We start from the raw sequence: 25,306 nt of genomic DNA on the forward strand, positions 1-25,306 counted from the left end.
TTTGACGAGGACACTCTTTCTCCGGCTCAAGGAGGGAGATGATTGCAGACGTTCTGGAAGGTCTGTGTTTCCCGCCTTGGGATCGGCAGCGGATTTCTGGGGCCGCGGCCTCCTCTCCCGTCGGATGGGAGGACGGCAGCACCTACCCCCCACCTGCACCGCCCGCCACACGTCCACGAAAGCGGGCACCGTGTCTTTTGTTCCGTCCTGTCCCCGACGCGACAGAAAGCAGGCCGTGGCGCACAGCGGACGCCCGTGAGTCTTAGTCGTTGACCCCTTCGCAGGACAGCTGTGTGGCTCCCGTGAGAAGATGCCTCCCGGCTTGGCACAGTGTCTGGCTAACCGTTATTTGTGTCTTTATCTTGAGGGACCAGTTCTGCTCTCTGCTGCCTGTGCTGCGGCTTCATTCGGGCCTTCGTTTTTCTTCTTCCCGATCTTTACCACAACGAGGCCACAGGCCCGATGAGTCACAGGGCAAGTCCGTGTCTTTCGAGGTCACTGAAGTCGAGGCCCGATTACGTCCCAGGTAGGTAACACACGCCCCCGTGGACATGTTCGGGTTTCCGCTCCGGGCATCTGGTGGGCGCATGAGGAAGACCTGACCAACTGCTGGGGGCTGAGCAGAGCCGGCTGGACGCAGTGACCCGGGCGACAGGCGTGGGGTCCCCACGGGCCTCCCTTCGGCGCACCAGGGGCGGCTGCAAGGATGCCGAGGTCTGGTCTTCCTTAGTCAGAGGGTGGCTTCCCCTCGGATGGGGCTCCGAGCATCATGGCTGCGACACAGAACACGACTGAGCAGGGCACCGACCGCCAACTGGGCACCGAGGGGGCCCGTGCCCTGTCTCGCTCACGCTAAAGGTCTCTGCCCGCCGGCCCAGGGCGGCCCTCGAGGGGAGCGAGTTCTACGAACTGGGCTTACGTTCGGCCTCACACCGTACCACGTTCTGAGCTAGTCCTAACCTCCAGGGGGTAGAACTCATCCCCCGTGCGAGCCCACAGAATCAGAGAAAAACCAAGGCACGTGGACAGAAGTACGAGACGGACTCCAGCTGGTTTTTAAATTCCACTGATTTTTTTCTTTTCCTCCGGCCTTACATTCAAAAGACTGCTAATTCTCATCCGTGCGGGCTGTGAGGATGTCCCAGGACTCACTCGAGTAATGATTCTGACCGCATGCTGTGCCGGCGGGCCACGAGCGGACCCCAGAGGCGCACGGGACTCCAACGAAGTGAAGCAGGAAGCAGCAGGAGCCTTCTCCGGCCCGTCCGTGCGTGATCTGTTTCCAGCCACTCACCTTGCGTGAGAGAAGCCTCTTCTCTCAAGTGGACCTCAGAGCCGAGGGCTGAGCCCTTGGCTTGGAGATCTCATTCGACAGGGAGAGCGAGATAGCCCAGCTTCGCCGACGGTGCACCGTGGCCCCCGGGGCCCACGCGGCCCACCTGCGGCCTCAGGAGCTTCACACAGGCCTGTGCTGAGGCCCGCGTGGCTCTCCCCCCGCCGGGTCCCCTTGGCCCACCGGCCCAGACCCGCCAGGGACAGTCCCGGCCAGCAGAGGCGGACACAAGCCATCTACGGGGCCCATCAGTCACCTCTGAGGCTCAGAGGCTGCTGCCTTTTCCTGGGTGATCAACTCCCACCGTCTGAAAGCCAGGGTCATCGGCTACCAGTCTTTCTGTCTCCACCGCACAGCGGTGGGAGGAAGGTGACCACACATCACGGCATTTCTCCCTTGTCTCTTAGCCAGGATCTTCTCACCCATGGCCTCCCAACTCAGTCTGGTTCTGGTGACACAAAAACGCCTTTGTCCAGGGGTCTGCACAACAGCAGAGACCCTGGCCCGAGCTGGGCCCGGCAGCCAGGTGGCCGAGAACCTCGGTGTGATAGTGGCTCTGACTTCGGCTAAGTCCCTTCTCCCATCTGGGCCTCAGTTTCTCCTTGTGTAAAAGATTTTTTTTTTTTAATTTTCTTTAATGTTTATTTATTTTTGAGAGATGGAGACAGCATGAGCGGGGGAGGGGCAGAGAGAGAGAGAGGGAGACCCAGAATATGAAGCAGGGTCCAGGCTCCAAGCTGTCAGCATAGAGCCTGACGTGGGGCTTGAACTCACGAACTATGAGATCATGACCTGAGCCGAAGTCGGACACTCAACCGACTGAGCCACCCAGGAGCTCCTAAAAGATTTTTTTTTTTAAGTTTATTTATAGATTTTGAGAAAGAGAGTGTGCACACGTGCACACAAGCACACAAGCAGGGAAAGGGCAGAGAGAGAGAGGGAGGGAGAGAATCCACCCAGGCGCCCCTAAAACAGTGTCTTTAGAAATCATCCTGTCTAAAACCTTTCACAGAAGGCGGGGTGCCTGGGTGGCTCGGTTGGTTAAACATCTGACTCTTGATTTCAGCTCAAGTCATGATGCCGGGGTCGTGAGATCGAGCCCCACATCGGGCTCTGCAGTGACATCCAGGAGCCTGCTTGGGATTCCCTCTCTCCCTCTCTCTCTGCCCCTCCCCCACTCGTGTGTGTGTGTGTGTGTGTGTGTGTGCGCGCGCGCGCGCGCTCTCTCTCTCAAATTAATTAAAAAAAATAAAGACACTTTAAAAAAAATGGTAAAACGAATTGGAATCCCTCCATATGGTGCACTTTTATGATATGCCTTTATTCAATACTTTAAAATCAAGTGTCCTGGGGGCGCCTGGGTGGCTCAGTCAGTTAAGCATCCAACTTTGGCTCAGGTCATGATCTCACGGTCTGTGAGTTCGAGCCCCGCGTCAGGCCCTGTGCTGACAGCTCGGAGCCTGGAGCCTGCTTCGGATTCTGTGTCTCCCTCTCTCTCTGCCCCTCCCCCACTCGTGCTCTGCCTCTGTCTGTCAAAACTAAACAAACATTAAAAAAAATTTTTTTTAAATCAAGTGCCCCGTTGGCTGACCCTCGTTCTAGTCGATTAAAAGGATGATGAGGGAAGACACAGGAAGTCTGTGCACAGGGCACCAAGACCGAATTGGAAGATGGTCCTCAAACCTTGAACCCCGGAGGCTCGGGGCACAACACCACCCGGGTGTGCAGCAGTTGAACTCGACAAGCTGTAGGGGGCCACGGCCAAATGCGGAATTTGAAAGCACTGATAACGGAAAACAATTTGAAGATGCGATGAGGAACGTCACTAAACAGTCTCCACTAGTTACGTAAACCAAGCCAGGGCAACAATCCAAATATCCTCCCCAGAGAAGCCTTAGGACAAATATGTTCCTGTTACTGAAAATTGTTCAGACCGGACGGCATAGTCACATTGTATTTTAAGCACCTTCCCTCCTTGGGCCACCAGCCAGCTGGGATAAGATTTCACTTCCCTGGGTACAGACTGGGGGAATCACCCAAGCGGCATTCTCTCATTCATTCACTTTGCGAATATTTCCCGGGCTCGAAGCTGATGGCTGCTCAGCCGGGTTCTCTGCGGGGGCCTCACAGGGCAGCAGTCAAGGTGGGAGCCGGGCTGCGTTCTCATCTGGAGGCTCGACAGAGGAGGAATCCGCCTCTGAGCTCATTCTGGCCGTTGGCAGAATTCCCTCCCGTGCTGCCGTATGTCTGACTCGGGCCCTGGTTCCTCGCGGGCTGGAGGCCGCCCTCGTGAGCCTCTCCAACATGGCAGCTGACTTGTCAAGCCAGTAAGGAGACTCTGTCTCTCCGGTCCACTCGGACGAAGTCTCAGATAATGTAACATCATCATGGGACTGACCCCTCCTCACCTCTGCCCTCTTCTGTTGGACCTGCTCCCACTCAAGGTGGGGGTCACACGGTCGCGGACACCAGGGGGAGGGAAACCACCGGGAGTCCCCCCACCAGGGTCTACGCCCCACACGCAGTGTGCGGAGACCCCGAGAGGGGGCCACACAGGTGAAGCTGGAGGAGGGGCGAAAGGCAGCGGACACGAGAGGAGCAGAGGGACGGAGCTGGGCAGCGGGCAGGCCCAGGCCTCCAGCACTTTGAGGACGGACGCCCGAGAAGGCTGGAGAGCAGCAGGGGTGCTCAGCGGTGGAGGACGCCGTAACATTTGCTTTAAGTAGACAAACACTCCTCTAGGTATAAAATATAAACATCCTTTCGAGGGAGTGTTAACATCAGTTGCCTCCAGGAAGGGAGCCGGCGGCTGAGGGGACTTGGGCGCCTGCGGAATGTTGAGCCGTCTGAACGTACTGCAGTCGAGAAATGAATTTGTTCATTTTCTTGAAGCCATCCCTGAGGCAGCGATATGCAGAAGGGGCCGGGAACCAAGCAGGGTAGCTGTGGGGAGGGGTTAGGTCCCCAAGGAAGGAAAGGGACCTCAGCAATCCAAACCCGGGAGAGCACTGTGACTCTGGAGAAGAAAAGACTTGTAATCTCTCTGGTGTTAGAGCCTTTTCCTCCACGTTTCCTGAACTCGCCGCCTCATTTAGCTTCCCTCCGCCCTCAGAGATGTTGCCTGAAGAGCTCTCGGACTTCAAGAACGTGGCTGTCCCTAAAGAAAGGCCATGGGTCCCCAACAGGTAGAGCCCACGTCCTTTTCACCGTCCCAATACAAAGTGCTAATTTCCCTTTCTCCAAAGCATTTGCTGGTCACTTCAAAGAGATTCTTCAAAGAGATTGCATTAGACCAAAAAAACGGAAAAGAGAAGAAAAAACCCCCAACATTAACTACAGAATCCTGATGGGTTATGATCGCGTTACTTTTCCCTGAACGCTAGTCCCTGCTTCCTTTTTGTGCTCTAAATTACCAATTCTGGTCCCTGTGTAGCTAAATAATAATAATTACCATATAAATGAATATGCATATGTGTCATTTTTCTCCCCCAAAAGCAAGAAAGCCTGTTTATTTTGGATGAGGGTTTGTTTTGTTTCCAAACAACCAAAGCACATAATTAGAAGCCTCACCTCTTGCTCTTGAAGTCCTGTCTCCGCCGGGAAGAGATGAAAAAGGTACGGAATGCCCCTTGAAGCTCAGAAGGAATTTTAAAACAAATTAAAGGAGATATTTCTCTGCGCTGCAGGTAACAATGGCTTGGACGGGATCAGAATCAGAACGCAAAGGCCGGAAGGGGCTTCGAAGCTGAAGCTGGGCCCGGCCGTTCACGGATAAGGGCGGGAGGCCTCGTGAAGTGGGGGGACACAGCGCGCACTGGGGAGCCAAGAAGACAGTGGCCAACAGCAGAACTCCGCGTTTGCGTTTCTGTTCTGGGACGGACCGTGGGACCCCCGGCAGGGCACACAACGTCTGCAAGCCTCAGCTTCTGCAGCCCTAAATGCAGTGAGGGCAGGGCCTCCTCTACCAGGCTGCCGTCAGGCTGCATGAGGTCACGGACGCGGCCCTCAGCCCTCCGCTCCCATCGGGGATCTCCGTCGACGGCCCCACTGCAGAGGCGCCCTGTGCCCCTGCGGTGTGGTGTTGTGGGCCAGGTGCCAGGCCAGGCGCCCCAAGTCGCTGGAGTCCAGGCACCCTCCAGCCACCATCGCCAACACAGTAACAATGATATCACTAAAATCATTATAAATACCGAATCAATGGTATTAAATCAACCAAGAGTATTCATTATGCACGATAGAGTCGTGCGGTACAACAGAACTCATAATAATCTCACTTACGCTAGAACTAACCGACAACTCTAATAGTAAATATTATTACCATCTTCATGATGGTGGCGGCTGTTGGCAAGGACCAGGGATGCCTGGTCTTACGCTCTGTCCACACTGCAGGTGCTGTGCAGACCAAACTTTTAGGTAAGCTCAAGAGGGTTTATAGAAGTTACATGCGTGTTTCAGAGACTAACCTGGGTCACTGAGGGCAAGATTGGGATGTGCAGTTGAAGTCACAGAAGTGAGAAACACCAGCTTTGCCCCAGAAGCCATGACTTCGTGACTTACGGAGATTAAAAAACAAACAAACAAAAAATGATATGAACAAAGCAGCCCGGTCCAGCTGGAGCCTGTGTCCGGACCCAGTGCCCGGATCTCCGAGGCATAGTTCAAGGTGGTTTATCTCCCCCGGGGAACACACCCAGTGACTCAACCCCACAATTCCACACTTCTGAATTCCAGGTTGAACGCTTATGCACCAGAAACAGGCAGTAATTTACGAAAATAACTTACACAAAGTAACATTTCTATGTCTTCAGATTGGGTTGGGTAAAGCCTGGCCGGAAGCCAAAAGGAGGGTCTGAGTCGAGAAGCTGAGTCTGCCGACCTGCCTGCCAGACCCGGGGTCTGGGGCTCCGGGCCTCTCTTGCACCAAGGCAGCCAGGGGAAGCGAACACTCTTGACCTGGGAGCAGAACAGCCAGGACATGGCAGTTCTGGCTCGAGCTCCTGGATCATGAGGTGGTGTGGCATCGTAAGCATCTTAAAAAGAAATCTGGGGGGTCCTGGCTGGCTCAGTTGAGCATCCAACTTCAGCTCAGGTTATGATCTCGCAGTTTGCGAGTTCGAGCCCCGTGTCAGGCTCTGTGCTGTCAGCGCAGAGACCGCTTCGGATCCTCTGCCCCCCTCCCTCTGCCCCTGCCCCACTCGCTCATGTGCGCTCTCTCTTTCTCTCAAAAATAGGTAAACATTAAAAAAAAAAGAAAAGAAAAGAGGGGCGCCTGGGTGGCTCAGTCGGTTAAGTGTCCGACTTCAGCTCAGGTTATGATCTCACGGTTCGTGGGTTCGAGCCCTGCGTCAGGCTCTGTGCTGACAGCTCAGAGCCTGCAGCCTGTTTCAGATTTTGTCTCTGGCTCTCTCTCTGCCCCTCCCCTGCTTGTGCTCTGTCTCTCTGTCTCTGAAATAAATATTTAAAAAAATTTTTTTTAATAAAAAGAAAAAAAAAGGAAATCTTAAGGGGGTGTGGGGAGATCCTGCCACCTGCCTTTGCTGATGCCAAGAACCACCACGGAGCTGCCCCCACCGGGACAGCATTTGGGCCCGGGGAGCAGTTGTGGCTCGAGAGGAGGCCACATCGCTCAGGGCGAGTGAGATTCCTAGGGTAGGAACCCAAGGGTTACTCCCTTCCACAGCTACCACGCCCTGGTTCCAGAAGCTCTCAGCATCCTGGACCGGCCCCACGTGCAAGGCTGTCTCTGGCTCTTTTAAATGCAGCTCCCATCCCGCAGCCAGGTCCCAGTCCCGGCGACTCGGGCACGCTCATGCCCAAGGAGTAACGCCCAACATTCGGCCAAACGGGGCCAGCACGGCCCTAAGCAGTAGAGAAGCAGCTTGGCCCTGAAGCGGGAAGACAGAAACAGACCTGAACGCTTCCAGCCTGGTGATCGGCAATGTAAGAGTTTAATTCAACTTGGCAAACTCATGATCAATTATGGATTAAGGCACAGAGCGTTTTGTCCAGAAAGTGCCGGCCCGTTTCTAGTCACTTAGGAGGCCCTCCCCTCCCCTTTTATTCCTGACAAATGACTGTTTCCGCACCTGCCAGATAAAAGAGAGGGAACCTTCGAGAGGGTGACCGACTGATGGGTCAGTTTTAAGAGGAACTGATCTGAGGTTGGTATGAAGGGGGGTCCGGGCCTCATTCTGCCTGCCACCCTCCCTCCCCACCCCCCGCCAAGACAGCCCCTCCACAGACCACGCCGGCCCCATCTCTGGAGGTTTCTGTAACAACCTGGCTCTCCTGGCCTGGCTAGTGGCCCTCACGGCCCTTCTGACAGCTGGCCCTCCTTTGGGCATGCAAGGCCGTATCCGACTACAGCTGGTGAGCTCAAGACCAAGGGACCCCCTTGCTCGTGGGGGGCTGAGGCAGAGGGAAAGGGTCCAGCAGCAAAGACCACGTGGTGCCTGCAACAAGGCACTTGACTGGAGTAGGGGGAATTGAGCCAGATGGGCTTGGGAGCAGGTGACAAGTCTTCAAATGAGCCTATGGCTAAGGGGCCTTTCTTCTAACACTGCTGGAAGGTGGAAGTTTGCTGTGTGGGGGGGGTGTGTGTGTAGGAGGCTTTATTTCACTTGGGGAGGGGTGGGAGGGAGAACCTTGAGAGAAGGCAGCAGGCAGGGCAGGAGGGAGGCTGGTGCTTGGACCAGGATTGGGCCGGGGAAGGGCTGCCCCCAGGCCTATTGGGAAGAAGAAACTGAGGCCGGCCTCTGCTGAGACCTAACCCAAGGGGGTGGGGGTGGGAACTGGGTCTGGAGGAATGAAGGCCCCCTCCCTCCAGGCTGGACACGGAGCCCGGGTCCTGTCTCACTTTCCTCCTCTAGGGCCTTAGTTCCTCCTGGCTCACTGGGGCCACATGACCCCCAAACCTCACTGCTCCTGCCCCAGAGGAAGGGGCCAGATCAGACAGGGCGGTGGACACAGAGCCTGAGGGAAGTTAGGGAATGAAGGGCGGGGTCCCTGGTGCACGAGGGGGGACGTTTGCTTTTTATTTGGAAATGAAGAGAGAAGGCAAAAGCGTTTTTCACAATGGTGTGAAAGCAGCACTTAGAACAGGGGTCCGGAAACTAGGAGTCCCGGGCCAAATCCGCCTGCTGCCTATTTTTGTAAATAAAGTTTTATTAGGACAAACCGTGCCCTTTCATCTCTGTACCACGTATGGCTGCCTCCACATTACATCAGAGTTGAGCAGTTCCAACACGAGGCCATATGGCCCACAAAGCGTTTCTGGAAAACGTTCGTCTATCTGCAGTTTAGAATGGCCTCTGAACTTGGGGCACTGGCCTCAGCCAGGCAGCAGGAGAGCATCAGCTGACTGGGAACAAGCTGAGGTCTGAGGAAAACACACTGTTCAGACCAGCTTTCGAAACCCAGACTGCAGCCTATCTGTGGCTCGTGACCTCGACTCACAGGGCCGAGGACCGTGCAGACCAAGCTGTGACCAAGTGTGAGAACTGCTGTTTGCTCACCAGCACGCTGGAGAGATGCCCGGGGATCTTTCCAGAGTTGGGCCTCTCAATGAATTTTTAAGCGAGCGAGTGACAGAGAGAATGTGTACAGATACATGCACATTAAAACAACGCAGGCAGGGGCGCCTGGGTGGCTCAGTCGGTTAAGCGGCCAACTTCGGCTCAGGTCACGATCTCGCGGTCCGTGAGTTCGAGCCCCGCGTCGGGCTCTGTGCTGACCGCTCAGAGCCTGGAGCCTGTTTCGGATTCTGTGTCTCCCTCTCTCTGACCCTCCCCCGTTCATGCTCTGTCTCTCTCTGTCTCAAAAATAAATAAACGGTAAAAAAAAAAAAAAAAAAAAAAATTAAAAAAAAAAAACAAACAATGCAGGCATGTAAGCTGTGTTCTGGGCACGATGAGGTCGGCACAGTCCGCCCGCTCACTCCTTCTGAGAGCAGCTCTGATGAGTGGGCAGCATGCATGTGGCGGCTACTCGAGGAATCAGAAAAGTATACAGTAGTAGGTGAACTGGGGAAGAAGAACAGAATTCAAAATACCACCAAACCAGCACCCCCACCCGGCCTTTGGGCAGCCTGAAACTGAGCACAGGTGACAGGGAGGGCCCGAGAGAAGGCCAGGAGGGGCCCTCACACCCGACCTGGGCGGTGAGAGGGGGGATTCCTGACACTCGGACAGCGGGGAGATCTCTGTGTGTTTCTCCTTCCTGTTTCCTCGCACCCCAGGCCCCAGGCAAGCCTACTGCGGTAGGGGTGCCACGGGGAGCCTGCAGGTGCCCGAAACCCTGAGGGGGGCGGAGGGCCTTTCCTCTGCAGTCCCTAGAGAACGGGACAAAGCCCCGGTAATGTTTCCCTCTCTGTCCTCCTGCCGCTTGCCCCAGTCTCAGCTGCGGTCACGGGAAGACTGTGGCAGAGTGGGACAAATAAAGTCCCCGCTTTCTGGCCAGAGGACCGAAAAGAGGGGCGCCAGGGAACCGGGCGTTACCATGGAAATGGCAGAGCGAGGCGTTCAGGAAAGCAACCAAATAAAGATGTCTATGGACTCGTGGGCTCCCTCCCAGCTGCGCGTGCAAGGGTCTGACCCTAGACAGCTTTCTAAAGACATCGAGGGCCGAGCCACGGCGCAGACCGCTGCCCGGGCCCCGCTGAGCGGCACACACACGGCACAGAGCCTCAGGGAGCCGCACGGCACTCGCAGAGGCTTTGTACACAGAACCCAGATGGCAACCACAGCACAGAGAAGGTGGCTGGAACTGGCGGCCTGAGCCCAAATGGATCAACTGCCCGCGAAGACAAAAGTATCAACACCCGCCGTCGGATTCAAACAAGACCCGGAGTCTCAACAGCAAAAAGAAAAATGCCCAGGATACAGAATCGCGCAGCCCAAGGACAGCCGCGGGTGTCTCAGACCTCAGACATCGCCGCTGACGTGACTCGGGCGCTGGAGTCAGCGAGGCGTCTGAAGCGGCTGGCTTCAAGCCATGACGGTAACAACAAAGCTCCAACGAGTAAACGGACGGACACACAGAAAGTCTCAGAGACAGAAGAAAGCGAGAAGAGCCCACTGGAATTTTGAAAACCGAGGAACACGGCAATCCAAATGAAAAGCTCGCCGGATGGGCCGAATAGGAGAACAGAGACGGGAAAGGAGGGCCTCAGTGAGCCTCATAATCTGGTCCACGACAGAGGGGAGAGAAACAGAGACGGAGCCTCGGCGACCCTGCGGGGGCCGCAGGACTGCCGTTCACACGAGACGGGGAGAGAACGGTGCAGAAAGCCTGAAGAACCTGTAGAAATGATGGCCCCAAACTGCCCCAGTTTGGAGGAAAATGTGAACTTACAAATTCAAGGAACTCAACCAATCTCCAAAAGAACGAATCCAAAGAAATGCATGCCAGCCATTTGGTAACTGAACTGCTAGAAACCGAGAGCGCAGAGGACAATCCGGGAGGAAGTCGGGGAAAGGGACCCGCTGCTTGGGCGGCTGTCCTTCCACAAGAGACCGTCCCGGCCAGAAGGAGGCGGGACCCTGCGAGGCGTGAGGAGAAAGAGCTGGGGATCTAGAATTCTGAATCCGGGGACGAATATCCCTCAAGAATGAAGGCAATAGGGGAGCCTGGTGGCTCAGTCAGTTGAGTGTCCACCTTCAGCTCGGGTCACGATCTCACAGTTTGTGAGTTCGAGCCCCGCGTCGGGCTTGCTGCTGTCAGTGCAGAACCCGCTTCGGACCCTCTGTCCCCACCTCTCTCTGCCCACCTCCCATTTGCACGCTCTCAAAAATAAACAAACATTTTTTAAGAAACACACAAGAGATATATTAAAGTGAAATACTTTAACAATGGTCAAATCGGGATAAATTGGACTTCGTTAAAATTAAAACCATTTGCTCTGTGAAAGCCACTGACATGAAGACAATAAGACTAGCTGTGGACCAGGAGGAGAGGCCTGGATACTACACGGTTTAACAAGCCTCAGTTTCCCCATCTGCAAAATGGGGGAGTCATAGCACCGACCCAACAGAGCTCCTCTGAAGACCCAAGGAGTCAGTGTGTGCAAAGCCCTCCCATGGTGCCCATCGTTCCTGTTGCCCCCCATCTGCCCCTCCAGATCCCTCCCGCCCTCTCCAACCCCCTCTGTGCCCCAGGAGGCTGACCTCCACGGATGGGCTGCTTCGTCTGGACGCCTGCCCTCTGGCTTCACTGGGTCTGGCAGCAGAGAGTTAGGGGTAGCCCCAGTTCTCCCTCTGCCCCTCCGGGTCCAGGAGTGTCCAGCTCCCTGTGGGGCTGGTCTCAGGTGCTCGTGGGTTACCTGAACTACCCCCTACTTCCACAACGTTCCTTTCCTTAAAGGCTCTCCTGTGACCCCTTGGGGTAGGGCCAGCTCTCTCCTAAGACCCCCGATGGGTACCCTAGATTCCACTTTGTTGCCTGGCTCCATCCAAGGTGAAATTCACACACTGAGCTTCACGGAGCTCTGGGTCGTCTGTCTGACCCTTCTCTGCAGGCCCCGGGTCACCTCTGTGCTAGGACCTGAACCCACGCCCCTCCCCTGCCCTTCATGTGGTAACAGAGCCCCTCTCCCTGGGAGCCCCCCAGCCGCTCCACGCGGTTTCTTACCCGCCTGATGCAGTCCTCCTCGCTCACACGTTCCTGAATCAGTCTGACGAGCAGGGTGCTGGGCACCTTCTAAAGGAAAGACGACACACGGAATGAGGGCCTCAGCCCGCACACTGGGCCACAAAGGATGTGTAAGTGGCAGCCCAGCGGGCTCAGCTGAGGAGCCGGCTGTGTGGACACAAAGGTTCGCCAGTCCCGGGCTGACCGCCCAGTGGCCTCCGTAAAGTCCAGGCCTGCCTTGCAGCCCTCCCCCCGCCACCCTGTGCTCCCCACCACATGTGCACACCTACCTCGACGCTCTTGCTTATCCCGTGCCCCCGCCCAGATGCTCCCCCCACCCCACCCAAGTGACTCTGGGTTCCCTCAGGTCCGTGGCCCAAGTGCCACTGCCTGTAGGCCGCCCTCCGTGACCCTCCCCAGGCTGGGCTGGGGGTCGCCATAATCCCCGACGGCAAACTCTGTCATTGCTCTAACCACACGGCCTTCTGGGGGTCTGCTCATGTCCATCTCCCCAGAAAGTTTCAAAGTTCCTGGAGGAATGGGACTGGCTTACACAAGCAGGGAGAAGCAGAGGCTGAACTTGAACCCCCTCGGGGCAGCCAGAGCCCCGCCCCTTAAGCACCAGCGATGGCAGGTAAGTGGGGGGAAGGGGGGACAGCCTGTGCAGGTAGGAAGTTAAGGGCGGCTGACCTTCTGTCTCGCTTCTGAACTTTCCCTGGCCAGAATCAACACCCCAGTTTTTACGACCAAGTCTTGAAGGCCCCAGAGCTGACGCCTGGAAAACCTCCTCCCAGGTGCCCCCTTGACCCAAGATCATTAAAAGCTGGTGCTTCTCCACACACACCCCAAATGCTTGGCCAAGGCGGACTCCCAGGCCAGCCCCAGACCGCACATCCTAAGCTATGTCTGGGCTGAGCCAGCCCCCAGGGGGGCGGGTGGGGGGCTCCCGCCAGGCACAGATGAGGGCCCTTGGGTGTGCACTGGGTGTACAAGGAGGCGCCCAGGTGGCGAGAAATCTACCTTCCCTTCCCTTCCCCAAGCTGGGGACCCTGGAGTGGGACCATAAGAAAGAGGGGGCAAACACTTTTCCCTAACTTCCCAAAGTATCCACTGGGGAAAAGCCTGGATCTTTCATTCTAGAGGCAGCATTTGTGAGGGTCCGGAGACACCAGATCCTGCCCCCGGAATGCTGTCGTGTCCGCCTGGAGCGCGGTCGGAGCGCCTGGAGGGACCGGGAGCTGGGACACGGCGGCGCCTCTGGAACAGGCTTAGAAACGGGGCTTCGGTAGGTGCTTGTGCCTCCCTTCCGCTACGTCCTGGCAGCGAGCGTGCGGCGAAGGGGCTCAGGACAGCTCCCACGCAGCGGAATTCGGAGGGAACGGGGCACCGGCGCAGGCGGAGAGAAGCCAGGGGACGGGGGAGCCATCCCCAAAGGGGCTCAGCTCCCGTGCACCCAGCTCCTCCACATTTTGCAGGTAGCGCCCTCACCTGCCTCCCCTTGAAGCTGTTTGGATGGGTCCCCTGACAAGAGCAGGCTGCACTGGGGCAAACGAAGTTCGGCGGTGAAGGACCTCCTTGGGGACACAGCATTCCGGGTAACTGGCTCACAGGGCAGGGACAGGAGCTGGAGGGAGAGGAGGCCGAAGGCTCTGAAGCCCTCAGACAGAGTGATTTCAGAAGGTTATGTCTGGTGTCAGGGGGAGGATAGGCCAAGTGGGTAAAGAACGTTCATAGGGAGACCCTTGGGCGGCGGGGGGGTGGGGTGGGGCACTGATTGGCCGGGGACTCAGACACTCATGATTTGGGCCCTGGCCACCCGCTGAGTGGCACCGGACGAGTCTTCAATACTCTGAGCCTCAGTTTCCTCATTTGTCAGTGAGACAAAGACAAGGTGCCTCAAAGAGTTGCCATGAGGATAAAACGAGGTGGTTGGCGTGGCGAGCCTGGGACGCGCCCAGCCCCCAGCAAGGGCTCAGCGCCGCGGTCACGATCGCCCCTGAGTACCCTCAATATACCCTGCATGCTGCTTCCTCAGCACGGGTCTGGACAAGCAGCTCCACTCAAGGGGGGCACTGATGCCTGGTCTGTGTCACCTCCCACTGTAGCGCACGACCAGGGGCCCAGACCTCTCCCCACTCACGCTCACATCTCTGACAAAGGATGTGGGAAGTCAAAATAAATCCCAGACACGCAGGCCTGCTGCTGGGGGTGGGGGAATCTGGGAGCAGAACCCAGACTCACCCTCAGCATCAGGGCTCGCCTCCCCACCGCTTGCCCCGGGCTGGCTCCGTTCATGGTCAAGCTTCCCACTCTTGGCTACATAATGGCTGCTGCAGCTCCAGCCAGCTGGGTGACCTTGGGCAAGTCTCGACCTCTTTAGGCTTCACACACCTCATCCAGAGAAATCTGGATCCAGAGTGGCAATTCTGTAGTTTTTCCTTTTATTTTTTTGTCCCTCATCCATACACCCTGCCTCCTATAATGCAAAGAACCCCCAAAATTCCTTGAGGAGCCACCCTCGTGCCCCGCAGCTTGTATAGTTTCTGTGGGGTCAAGCCCACCGTCAGATACAGTGGGGGACCCTAATTGGTCCAAGTTGATCGGTATATCCCACTGCTGGCCACTGTGATTGCTTCAGACGCTGCCCATGTCCCAATCCTGACCAAGAGGCATCAGGTCCAGGACGTGGGGTGGAATCACCAGGGGCAGGAGCCCTCGCTTTCCAGCGGATCCAAAGCTGAGGGGCTGGAGCCACGACAGGCACTTGGCAGGCATGAGGGGAGCATGAGGACACGAAGCCAGCACAAAGGGAGAAACCAGGTCTCAGCTTCATCAGAATGGCTTTTCCACGATGTGGAATCGGAAGAGGAAGACAGAGCAGACGGCGAGAGGGTGAGGGAGGGGGTTCCTCCGGGAAGCATCGGACTTGTCTGTGTCCACTGGAAAGTTCTGGGGCCACTATGGTTTCTACTGAACGGACGGCGAAAGTTAAGAGCAGGAGTGAGCAGGAGAGAGAAGGGATGTATGTATGACACATCGAGAACGAGGAGGCCAGAGAGGCGAGAGGGAAGCGAGCCAGCATCCGGTCCCTGGCTTCGGCACCTCCGAGACACCTGTGCCCTTCCGTCCGCCCTCTCCCCCCACCTTGCCAATTTCTTGCTCAAGCCAGTCATTCCCCCACCTGGAGGTGCACCCCTGGGGAGCTTGTGAGAGCACAGGTCACCGGCCCCACGCCAGGGTTTCTGATCCAGTGGGTCTGGGGTGAAGCTGAGAATCTGCATTTCTAACAAGTTCTCAGGGATGCTGAGGCTGCTGGTCAGGCGACCACACCTGGAGAGCCACTGTCTTAAATAAATACCCCGCTTGAGAGAGGCTGCTGGCAGGGGCCGGGGGGTACCTTTCTGCCCCACCCATATCCTCTTAGTTCTTCTGGGGAAACTTCTCCCAGCTGGCTGGGGAGGGGAGGGGGTCAACGGCGGGGGGCAGCCCTTTCCTGTTCCCTCCCGACCCCAGGCAGAGTCAGTTTCCATCCTGAGGCCCATTTCCCTTGAGACTTGTCTCCTGTCCCTGACAACACCCATTCAGGAGGCAGCAAACAGGTACCAGGACGGGGAGGGGGGGTGGGGGGAGCCCAGGGGGGGAGCCGAGGGGGGTGCAAGCCAGTCAAAGAACAGGGTTGAAAGGAGACAGGTCCAGATGGGGTACAGCACCCGCAGGGGTGTGCCCGGCAGGGGACAGGCCCCTGACTTTGAGCACAGCCCCTCCCGGGCGCCCCCCACCGCTCCCCGCCTTGGTGCTGTCTCCATGCCAGCTTTGATGTGTCACGTCAGCAGCGGGGCTTCCACAGGGCGCTTCTCGGAGTCCCTGCCAAACTGTCTTTGTAGGAATCAGACTCCCTCCTCCCAGAGCTCTGCCGTGCTCTCCCACCCCGGTCCCGCAAGGCCCGGCTTTGTGGGGAGACTCGGGGACAAACCGACAGAGGCCAGCGAAGGCCCAGAGGGTCACCGAGAAGGCCCAGATCAGATGCAGGCCCCTGGCCCCTCATCTCCCTGCTTTCTTGTCATCAAGGCCGCGCTGGCTCCTGGCTGGACCTCGCTTCTCCTTCCAGCTTCTTCTGCACGGGGCCCTGGGGCAGAGCCACCGATGTGCTGACCTCAGAGGGGCCATCCTCCCCTGAACGACGCGACGCTGGGCTGCTGTTCATAGGCGGCCAGGTGCAGTGGAAGCTGGCTCTGCCCCCTGGGGCCCCTCACTTCACTGATCACACCTGGGCTTCCTCACTGGATGGCAGGAGCCTGCGTGGTCCCATCCCCGGGCCCCACCCTCTGGCCCCTCCTGCCCCGTTGTCGCCTTGGGTGACACTTGCTCAAGAGTCAGAGACATCTCAATCTGCAGCATGAATTTGCCCCGGGAGCAGAGGCAGGAGGGGAATCGCTGAGACTCCTTGTCGCCCCCTGCCAGGCCCCCTTCCTCCTACAGTGCTGCTGGTGGGGGAGGGAAGCCTGCACTTGGACTTGAGCTCACGTTAAGACCTGGGCAGAGAGTCTTTAAAGACAACTCTCATTTTAGAGTTCCTGCTGCTCCTCGGGGCTCTCCGTGCAGGTCTGGATGGCAGGCACTCTCGGAGCTGTGACACACAGGGCCACAGAGGGAGGTGGCCCAGAAGAGACCCTGTGGTGGGAAAGGCCAATGAACTTCACCGTCGCCTTGAGTGGCTAACTGGGGACACGAGACAGCGGGAGGGCCCCTGCGCTGCGCGGCCCCCAGGACGCAGAGCAGCAAGGTCCCAGAGGGGATGGCCGGAGCTGCCGGAGGCCAGCCCCGCCCGGGACCCTCAGCAGTCCTCTGAGCACTGCAATCCTGTGTGCACAGGCATGGGCTCTTTCATTTGGACACCAAAGAAAATGGTGACTCTGGCAGCTGGCCGCTTGGGTACCTCGGGTTACACCAGATTTTTACATTTGTAAACAGAACTGGAGTTAGGAAATAACACTGAAGTTAGAAAGAACCGACTCTGGATCCTGCCTGTCTGACCCGCCGGCCTTTAGAGTCTAGGTCACCTGTTCATTCCACAAACACAGGCTGTTGTGCTCTGATACAATAGCCGCAGGCCGAAGAAAACTTGATCTGGCGATAATGATCTTGATGAGGAAGGGGAGTGGCGCTTGGGGTGGGTCCCCCAGGGACCATGTGAGACTTCCCCGAGGAGCATTTGAAAAATCCCGATGCCTGGCCCCAACCCCCAAGTCCGGCAGGGCCCACGTGAGCCTAATGTGCTTCAAAGATCGAGAACTTCTGGACCAGGCAGTCGCTCAGGGAGGTTTACAACTGTGTATTCTTCCTGCAGGGATTTCAGTGATAAAGTTCTCCCCCCCCCCAACCCCACCCCAGGAGAAATGAAACCATTCCAGAACAATCACACTCAGGTCCCGCTGCACAGAAATATCCTTCCAGTGTGGGGACTCTTCACCTTCCTGTCACCTCCTGTGTGGTTAGAGGCGGGACTTGTTTCTGTTCCCCGTAATCTCCCAAACCCCAGCAGGGCCTGCACTGGGCCAGAACCGACGGAGGCACCGACTCTCAGGCTCATACAAGTGCAGGGTCCGCCCCTGACAGCAGAAGCCTCCTTCGCTCTCGTGCCCTGGGCTCCTGCCGGCCTCCCCCTTGCTCCCCACCCCACCCCCAGGGCCCCCTCACCTGGGGTTTGGAATCAGGGTGGGCCTAGAGAACGGACCAGAGCAGGCAGAGAGGGGAAAGGCTCTGACAAGACAGGGTAAACTGAGAGCAAAGATGGCCTCGGTCAAGGCGGAGAGGAGACAAGAAACACCTGCCCAGGGCGGGGTTTATACCCAGAGTGCCCTGGGGCCGGGAAGACTGAGAAAGCTGCCTCCTCGGGCAGAGTTTAGCCCTGGCCAGATCCCGGAGAAAGACTGATGAGTTTTCGAAGTGTGACTGTGTGCGTCTTACTTCCTTCTGGACAGTGGAAATAAGCGAAGGCCACCCAAATGGAAACAAGCAAGGCTACGAAGTCCGGGCTCGCTCTGGCGGGGACTCACCACGTCACTCGGGTTTGGCAGAGGCTCAGAGGCCGGCAGCGGAGCGGGAAGGCCTCTCGGGTGTGCCCTGGCAGCACTGCGGCCTGGGCAGCGAGGGGACGGCCACCTCGAAGCGGGGCACCCCGTGTGCTTGGCTTTCTCAGGTTGGCCACACGTTGGAAGGAGGGACAAAAATGAGGGAAGCTGTCCGTTATTAATCAAGCCCGGGCCACGCAGGGCTGACCGCCACGGGGTTATCGCTGGCCTTCCTGGATCACACTAGAGGCAGCCGTCTGATTCCCCCCAGTCTGCCCTAGGACCTGCTGGCCTCCTGAGCTGGTTACTGAGACAACGGGCGGGTTTCCTGGGCCGGCTGCTGCAGGCTTGGGTCAGAGCCCTATTTTTATATATGGTCTGGTCATTGCATGGTCCATCTCTCAGCAGACAGAGACCAGAACAGCTACGGATGAAATGCAATGCCGTATGGGTTTTTCTCTCCAATAACCGGAGAGCAGGGCGATGCCGGGGAGCACGCGGAAAGAGATGCCGTGAGCAGATACTGGTTTAAGCCGGCGATGGGCCCGTGAGGGTTCTGCTGCCTTTCTCACAGCCTCTATCATTGCAATAGTTTATAATACGCGGTTCAAAACAGAAGCGCTGGTTCCAATCCCTGGTCACCTCGGATACCCTCAGGGGTATGGCCGCCTGTGCGGGTTTTGTGGCACTTCGCCCCTTACGAAGGCTTTTCCTAGCACGACTGTGGCCACGGCTCCATGGACCCCCTAAATCCTGCAGCCTGCGTGCTCTTCAGCCATGAGTCAGTGCCTGGTACTCAGTCCCTGCTCAGAGAACACTTCAGGGTAAGGGGATTAGTCAGCCAAGCCCCTGACTGCACGAAGCTTCCAGGCCCCTTAGCCTGGATCTCCCCCACGTCCCCCAAAGTTCCCAGGGGCCTGGGGAAGGAGTTCATGTTTGGGTCTCCTGTGGCACCGCGCTACTTCCAAAAGGCTGTAAAGGGTTCCCAGTCCGAGGGTGATTTAAAGACGACCCTCAACCAGAGGCCATGCCTGGCGACGGCCACCTGCGGCCAGGCCAGGCCACGCGCAGCCGCCCTACGCGCACCGTCCTGGCTCTTCAGAACCTCTCATTCCTTCATCAGTCCTGACAGCCTTGCCTTTCATCTTCCCCCCCCACCCCCCCACCCGCTTCCAAGCCAAGGAACCCCGATAAGACACCCTTGAAAGCACTCCGATGTGGTCTGAAATATGCTGATAATTAGCATAATGAAACCCAGGAGGAATTTCCTTAAAATCCTCCCCTCTGCTGAATTTTATAAACCTGATAAAAGCATCTTTATCCTGGAAATAAGCCTGCCTCCCCTTCCCCGAGAGGCTGTCTGAAAATGACAAAACCACATCCCCACCCCAAATGCTGGCGTCCCCCCACCCATAAGCACACACTGATTCCTGCAAACCTGCAGGGCCGGGGAGCAGGCCTCTGAGAGCCCCCCCGCCCCAGGCAATGGGGGGCAGGAAGTGCTCCGGATTAAACATGTTCAGAGTCAGCTCGCAGTGGTGGCGGCTGACCTTGCCGAAGGAGAGCCTCCTTCCATCACGTCGGGGTAACCGGCAAACTTGGGGTTGGGAGTCTGCCCGAGTCCCATCCCTCATGCCTGACAACTGCCCCCCGCCCTGCCGGGGCCCTCCCGGTCACGTGCCCCCGTGGCCTTGCCGAGCCCGCTCTGCACACCCCTCCCCAGAGCTGGCTGGGCCCTGCAGACCCCTTTCCCTGAGCACTGGGCCGTGGTGCTGCTTCTGTGGGTGGTTGAGCCAGGGAACAGGGTGGGGGCCAAAATGATAGAAGAGAAAGCTCAGGATGGAAATACAAGGCAAAGTGGCCTCAAAGAGGCGGACGGTGGCCAGGGGCAGTGCCCAATTCCGGCTGCGGGGCCAAGAAGGGAGGTGGTACCTCCATCAGGGCCCAGGATGTGTCCCCCACACGGCCTCTCGTTTTCTGCCCCAGACAGGGGACGAGGACACGTTGCAGCCAGCTGGACTGTTCCCCGGCTTCGCACCCCAACTGCTCTGGGGCAGGGCTCTGGGGTAGGCCTGAATCCGACCTCACCCTGGGTCACTGCTTCACTGGTGTCGGTGTGGTGGGGAGGGGATGGGGGAGGGAGGAGGGAGGCCTGGGAAGCACTCAACAAACACAGGGATTCTTTCCATTCTCAGAGTCTCCAGAAAGAATGCCCCAGAGGGCATATCCCTGCCGCTCTGGTCTCAACACACGTGTCCCCCAAATTCATATACTGAAACCCTAACCCTCAAAGTGACAGAATCGGGGCGGGGGGAACTTTGGGAGGTGATCAGGTCGTAGAATGGGATTCCTGCCCTCACGGAAGAGACCGCAGAGGGCTCCCTTGCCCCTGCACTTTGAGGACACAGTGAGAAGACGCCCTCACCAGACACCGAACCTGCTGGAGCCGTGATCTCGGACTTCCAGCCTCCAGAACTGGGAGAAATAATCCCTGTGCTTCCAGGCCACCCAGTCTGTGGTATTTTGTCACAGCGGCCCGAATGGACTAGGAGATCCACTCACATCCCAGAGGGGCTTATGAAGAAATATCTCCAAGTTTCTAATTCAGAGTAAAGACAAACAGCATGAGCAAGCTCTGTATTTCCCCTGGGGAAACCAAAGTTTCAGACATGGGATTGGTGAGATTTTTAGGATCAGGACACTCGGCGCCCTGGGGGGCCAGCCGCAGATGTGTGTGAGCCGGACGGAGGGGTGGGGAGTGCGGCCCCTACGCCCCCGGGGCCCCCGAGGTGCAGCGCGCCGGGTCCTCCACCGCGGGGACGGCTGGACGACGGCCCCGAAACCCCCTGGCCGGGCCGGCGTGGCTCCATCCTCTGTGGACGGAGCCCTGCCTCTTGGCACCCACGTTATGGGGTGACCCTGGGAAGAGGCACGGGCCAGGGCCGCTGCATCAGCACAGAATGGTCACCTCGTGCCGTCAGCAACCCCTTTCTGCCACAAACCCCTCATCCCCACACCTGCCAGGACACGCACCCTGCTTGAGCGTTCTCTCCTTCCTTCCAGCCCACACTGCCTGTGTTTCAGTTTACCCCCAGCACTCCCCTCGCTTGGTCCACGAGAAATGGAGACGTGCTGGGGTGGGGGTGGGGGGGCAAGGGGGACCGTGGGAGCCCTGTCACCCCGTCTCCCCTTCCTGCCGCCCTGGGGCCAGCCCTACCGTCACGTTCTGGTAATGCCTCCTGGCACCCGCAGCCAGAGAGGAAAATTCTCTTGCTATCAGGTTCTCCACGGTGAGAAGATTGCTGTTGAGATGTTTGCACAGCCACATTGCCTGAAGAAAGAGCCAAAGAAAATTTCAGTGAACGCTGTAATTAAGAGGACTCCGTCAAAATGCCCAGGCCCTTCCGTATTCTACTAGAAAAGACTGGCCACAGGGAAGCATAACTGCTTTCTGGCTGGAAGGAGGCCACCCAGGGGGACAAGCCCACAGAGCACCCCCCCTCCCCAGCCTGAGGAGGCCGCCCAAGTGTTCTCTCTTTTTCCAGCAGCCAGTGATTACACGGAGCTAGAAAGCGCACGGAGGGACCCTGCTTGTAGCTGCCTTGATGCGCCTTCCCAGCTCCTCAGGGCCACAAAAAGGTTACAACAGGAAATGCAGGGACAGGACCTAAACATGGGGCACAAACATACCCGTTCATTTTTTCTTAGATCAGGAAATGATCTGACCAAATGAATGTTTAGTTCATTGATGACTACGTATACTCTACAGGGAGGAATACATTTTAGGGAATAATAATGTAATGAAATGCTCTTAATGGCAAGATTATACTGATGGCCATTTCAGCATCGGGATGATTCAGAAGGCCCTGAAGTCCCCCGGGGCAAGTATCAACCTTAATTCTCTCTGTTCCTCCTGCTGGGAGATGTCAGTGATGATAGCCCTGCAGGGCTCTGTCTGGATTATACTGTATATCATCTTACTGTAAAATTAGATTCTGCGTGTCCCCACATAGTGGTCAGACGTGGGGTAGCGCATTCACCAAAAGCTGAAACAGCAGTGAGGCGCGGTGGGCCCTGACCTCGCCAGGGGGCAGAGCCGATGGCCTCAGCCAAGTTGGGACTGGACAAAAGAAGTTGTCTGTGCTCACCACGCTTCACGAATTCTACCCAGCAAATTCACCAGAGATCAGGGAAGAGCTGGAACTGGGGTTAAGCGTGGGGTGGGGGGGGTGGGGGGCTGGGGGGGGGGAGGTGCCCAGAGTGCCAACGTCTCAAAGACAAAGGCCCTTTGCCAAAGGAGACCCCTCACCCTGAGTGACCCGACTCCGCCTTAACGTGGCTCGGGAGCCTGTCTGTCTCAGGGCAGAGGCTACCACCTCGGAAGTGGTTTCAACCGGCTTCCTGGGCCTTTTCCCAGGAGATTCTGATCAGGCAGGTCCGGAGGGGAGTCTGGCACCCGCCACCTTCCAAAGCACCCTGGTAACGCTTGTGGCTGCCAGGCCTGGGGGCCCTGGGTTTCTAGCAGTAAAAGAGCGTGTTAGGTTGGGGGGACCGTAGAAAGGAGTGAAGGCTGGCAGCCTGATCCTCGGGAACACAGTAGGAAAACTACAGACAGACAAAACTACAGATAGAAGGACAGAGGGAGGGATGGATGGGCAGAGCGGTAGACAGAGAGAGAGACAGCGCTAGGATACAGACGACTCCCGAGCACAGCAGATGCACGCCAGCTCCGGCAAGGATCGGCCGTCTTAATCCCTTTTCTGAACACAGCAAAGTGCCAGCTCGTCAGGGGACACAGCCCGCCATGTCACCCAGGCCCGGGACGAGTGCTCGCAGTAGTGGCACAGTCATCAAGGAAGAGTTGACTGAAGTTCGCTAGCCAGGCTTTTAAAAGGCAGAGTTCCAGGGGCACCCGGGAGGCTCGGTCAGTTGAGCGTCTGGCTCTTGATTTCAGCTCAGGCCATGATCCCAGGGTCGCGGGATCGAGTGCCACAACGAACTCCACCTCCACTCTGCACTGAGCATAAAGCCTGCTGAAGATTTTCTCTCTCTCTCTCTCTCTGCCCCTCTCCCCTGCTCATGCTCGCTCGCTCTCTCTAAAATAAAAAGTCAGTAAAAAGCAGAGTTCTGTCTCAGATGATTAAAATGTTACAAAGTTTTGACACTCAAAAAAAGGGAGTTTAAGGTTAAAACTGTAGGCAGGACGAAGCACACCAGCTTCAGGACTGGGGTGGCCTCCAACTTAAGACAAAGAAGTGGGTACGATGAGGCATCTGCTGTATCTTTAAAGCCATATCTAAAGTGGAAAGGGAATCATCAAAGCAAACACGGCAAGATGATAAATTCTGGAAAATCTGGGAGCTGAGTATCTATGGTGCAGTTTCTACGCTTTTCTGATTAAACAGTTTCATAGTTAAAACTTTAAGAGTGAGGGGCGCCTGAGTGGCCAGGTTGGTGAATCGTCCGACTTCGGCTCAGCTCATGATCTCACTGTTTGTGGGTTTGAGACTCCATGTCGGGCTCTGTGCCGACAGTTCGGAGCCTGGAGCCCGCTTCAGATTCTGTGTCTCCCTCTCTCTGCCCCTCCCCCGCTCGTGCTCTGTCTCTCTCGCTCTCTCTCAAAAATAAACATGAAAACAACAACAACAACACTTTGAGAGTGAATCTAAAGATTCCGTGTCAAAAGTCTCTAGACTCTGGTCTGCTTCTAGAAATTTATCCTAAGGAGGTAACCAAGTGTGTGCAAAGATGGTGCCCCCGCGGCCCGAGAAAACCCTGGAACATAGATCCCAAATGTTGAAATAATGCTCACCCCTGGATGGTTGCAGAGTTATACTTTTGTGTTCTGTGCTTTCTAGGCTTTCTACGAGGCCTGCTTGCCGCCTCTCCTAATAAGAAAATAAGTTAAAGAAGCAGAAGGGAAGGATGAAGAAACGCTCAGTTGTGCTGAGAACCCGCGGAGGGGCGGCCCGGCTCCCGCTCTGCAGGGAGATGAGATATTACAGCATTACAACACTTAATATGATGCACTTACTATAGTTGTTTTCCCCGAGGCGGGTGGACCTAATATTACAATCTTCGGCACTGTGGAATAGAAAGATTTGAATGTCACCGCTCGATATGATAAAGCAAGCTCCGTGCCCGCGGTACTGCGGGGGTATTCATTTCCTTCCTCCCCAGATTTCATTTTCTGCGAGTGACACGGTCGTTTGTAACCCAGTGGCTCAGGGATGGTCTCGCCATAGAACATACTCTGTATGTTTAGGGAGGTAAGTGATCACTGAGATGGTTTATTTTTCTGTCTCCGAGGGGACATGGACACGGTAACTTGTTTGCTAAACTAATAAATATCAAGAACAATTGGGATTTCAAACACCATAAAGCATTTTAAACAGGGACTTTGTCTTGGGGACACGCTCTCAAATAAAGCTGTATTTTATGTAAATCGACCTTCCAAGCTTTGTTTTATATATATTTATGCCTTTTTATTTAGCAAATTGTATTCCCCATCATTTTACAGAGGGAAATAACGGGGGAAAGCCTGGGGTGGATCGGCCAGATTTATAAAACCCCAGCTAGGAGAGCCTTTGTTTTCAAATGTGGGCATTTCCATGCAAATGGCTTGCTTCGGGGCTGAGGCTTCGGGCTCTGGGAGGTTGTCGGCCCCACAGAATTCCTCAAGACCGGGGTCAGGACAACCCACTAGGTGCTGGCCCACTGGAAAAGACCAGACCAGCGTGTCAGGAAAAGCGCCGGAAGGCATGTGTTCTTGGGTCAAAACAGGCTTCAGGACGTGGTGTCTGGAGAGATGAATCCATGCTGATTCCTCTAAGTGCCACCTTGACTAAGCCACCCCCGGCCGCTAAACACAGGGGGCCAGGAGCACAGAGCAGAGGTTGGGAAGGCAGGCCTATCCCCTCACCGCTGCTGGCCTGACCCCTGAGCCAAGGGGACAATGAACAGGCGTGTCTCCCAACGCATCTGAGCCTCTGATGTCTACACGCAGAGACCACTGCTGCCAGGGCCCCGGGAGGGCACCTCGTCCATGCTGAGGACAACGGACACGCGTGCCCTTTTAGTGTGGCAGCGGCCACAGAGAAGGAACTAGGATCCATTTGGCCCAGGAGCTCATGATCGGCACATGGCCGCCTGGGTGTAAATACACAACTCTGTCCAAATTCACGGCACCTTCTCATTTGCCAAAAGCACGGAAGGACGGTTGAAGCTGATCCGCTCGCCGATTCACTCGTCGAGCACCTCGTCCTCGCTCGGCACT

The 25,306-nt window shown here is 56.7% G+C and overlaps 1 protein-coding gene across 4 annotated transcripts in view; it reads right to left on the minus strand.

Moving 5' to 3' along the window:
- Positions 1-25,306, minus strand: part of AK8 (adenylate kinase 8) — a 127,833-nt gene that overhangs the window by 95,600 nt on the left and 6,927 nt on the right. For 3 of the 4 annotated variants that reach the window (XM_042965119.1, XM_042965121.1, XM_042965120.1), the window contains exons 3-5: positions 24,065-24,114; positions 21,248-21,361; positions 11,960-12,028 (exon numbers count right to left, since the gene is read on the minus strand). In XM_042965119.1, coding sequence (XP_042821053.1) covers positions 11,960-12,028; positions 21,248-21,361; positions 24,065-24,114 — 233 coding nt within the window. Of the gene's footprint in view, positions 1-11,959; positions 12,029-21,247; positions 21,362-23,842; positions 23,910-24,064; positions 24,115-25,306 lie in introns of those variants that run through there. The other variant, XM_042965122.1, reaches the window with a different exon arrangement.

This window comes from Panthera tigris, chromosome D4 (genome assembly GCF_018350195.1).
Source record: "Panthera tigris isolate Pti1 chromosome D4, P.tigris_Pti1_mat1.1, whole genome shotgun sequence".
Lineage (NCBI taxonomy): Eukaryota > Metazoa > Chordata > Mammalia > Carnivora > Felidae > Panthera > Panthera tigris.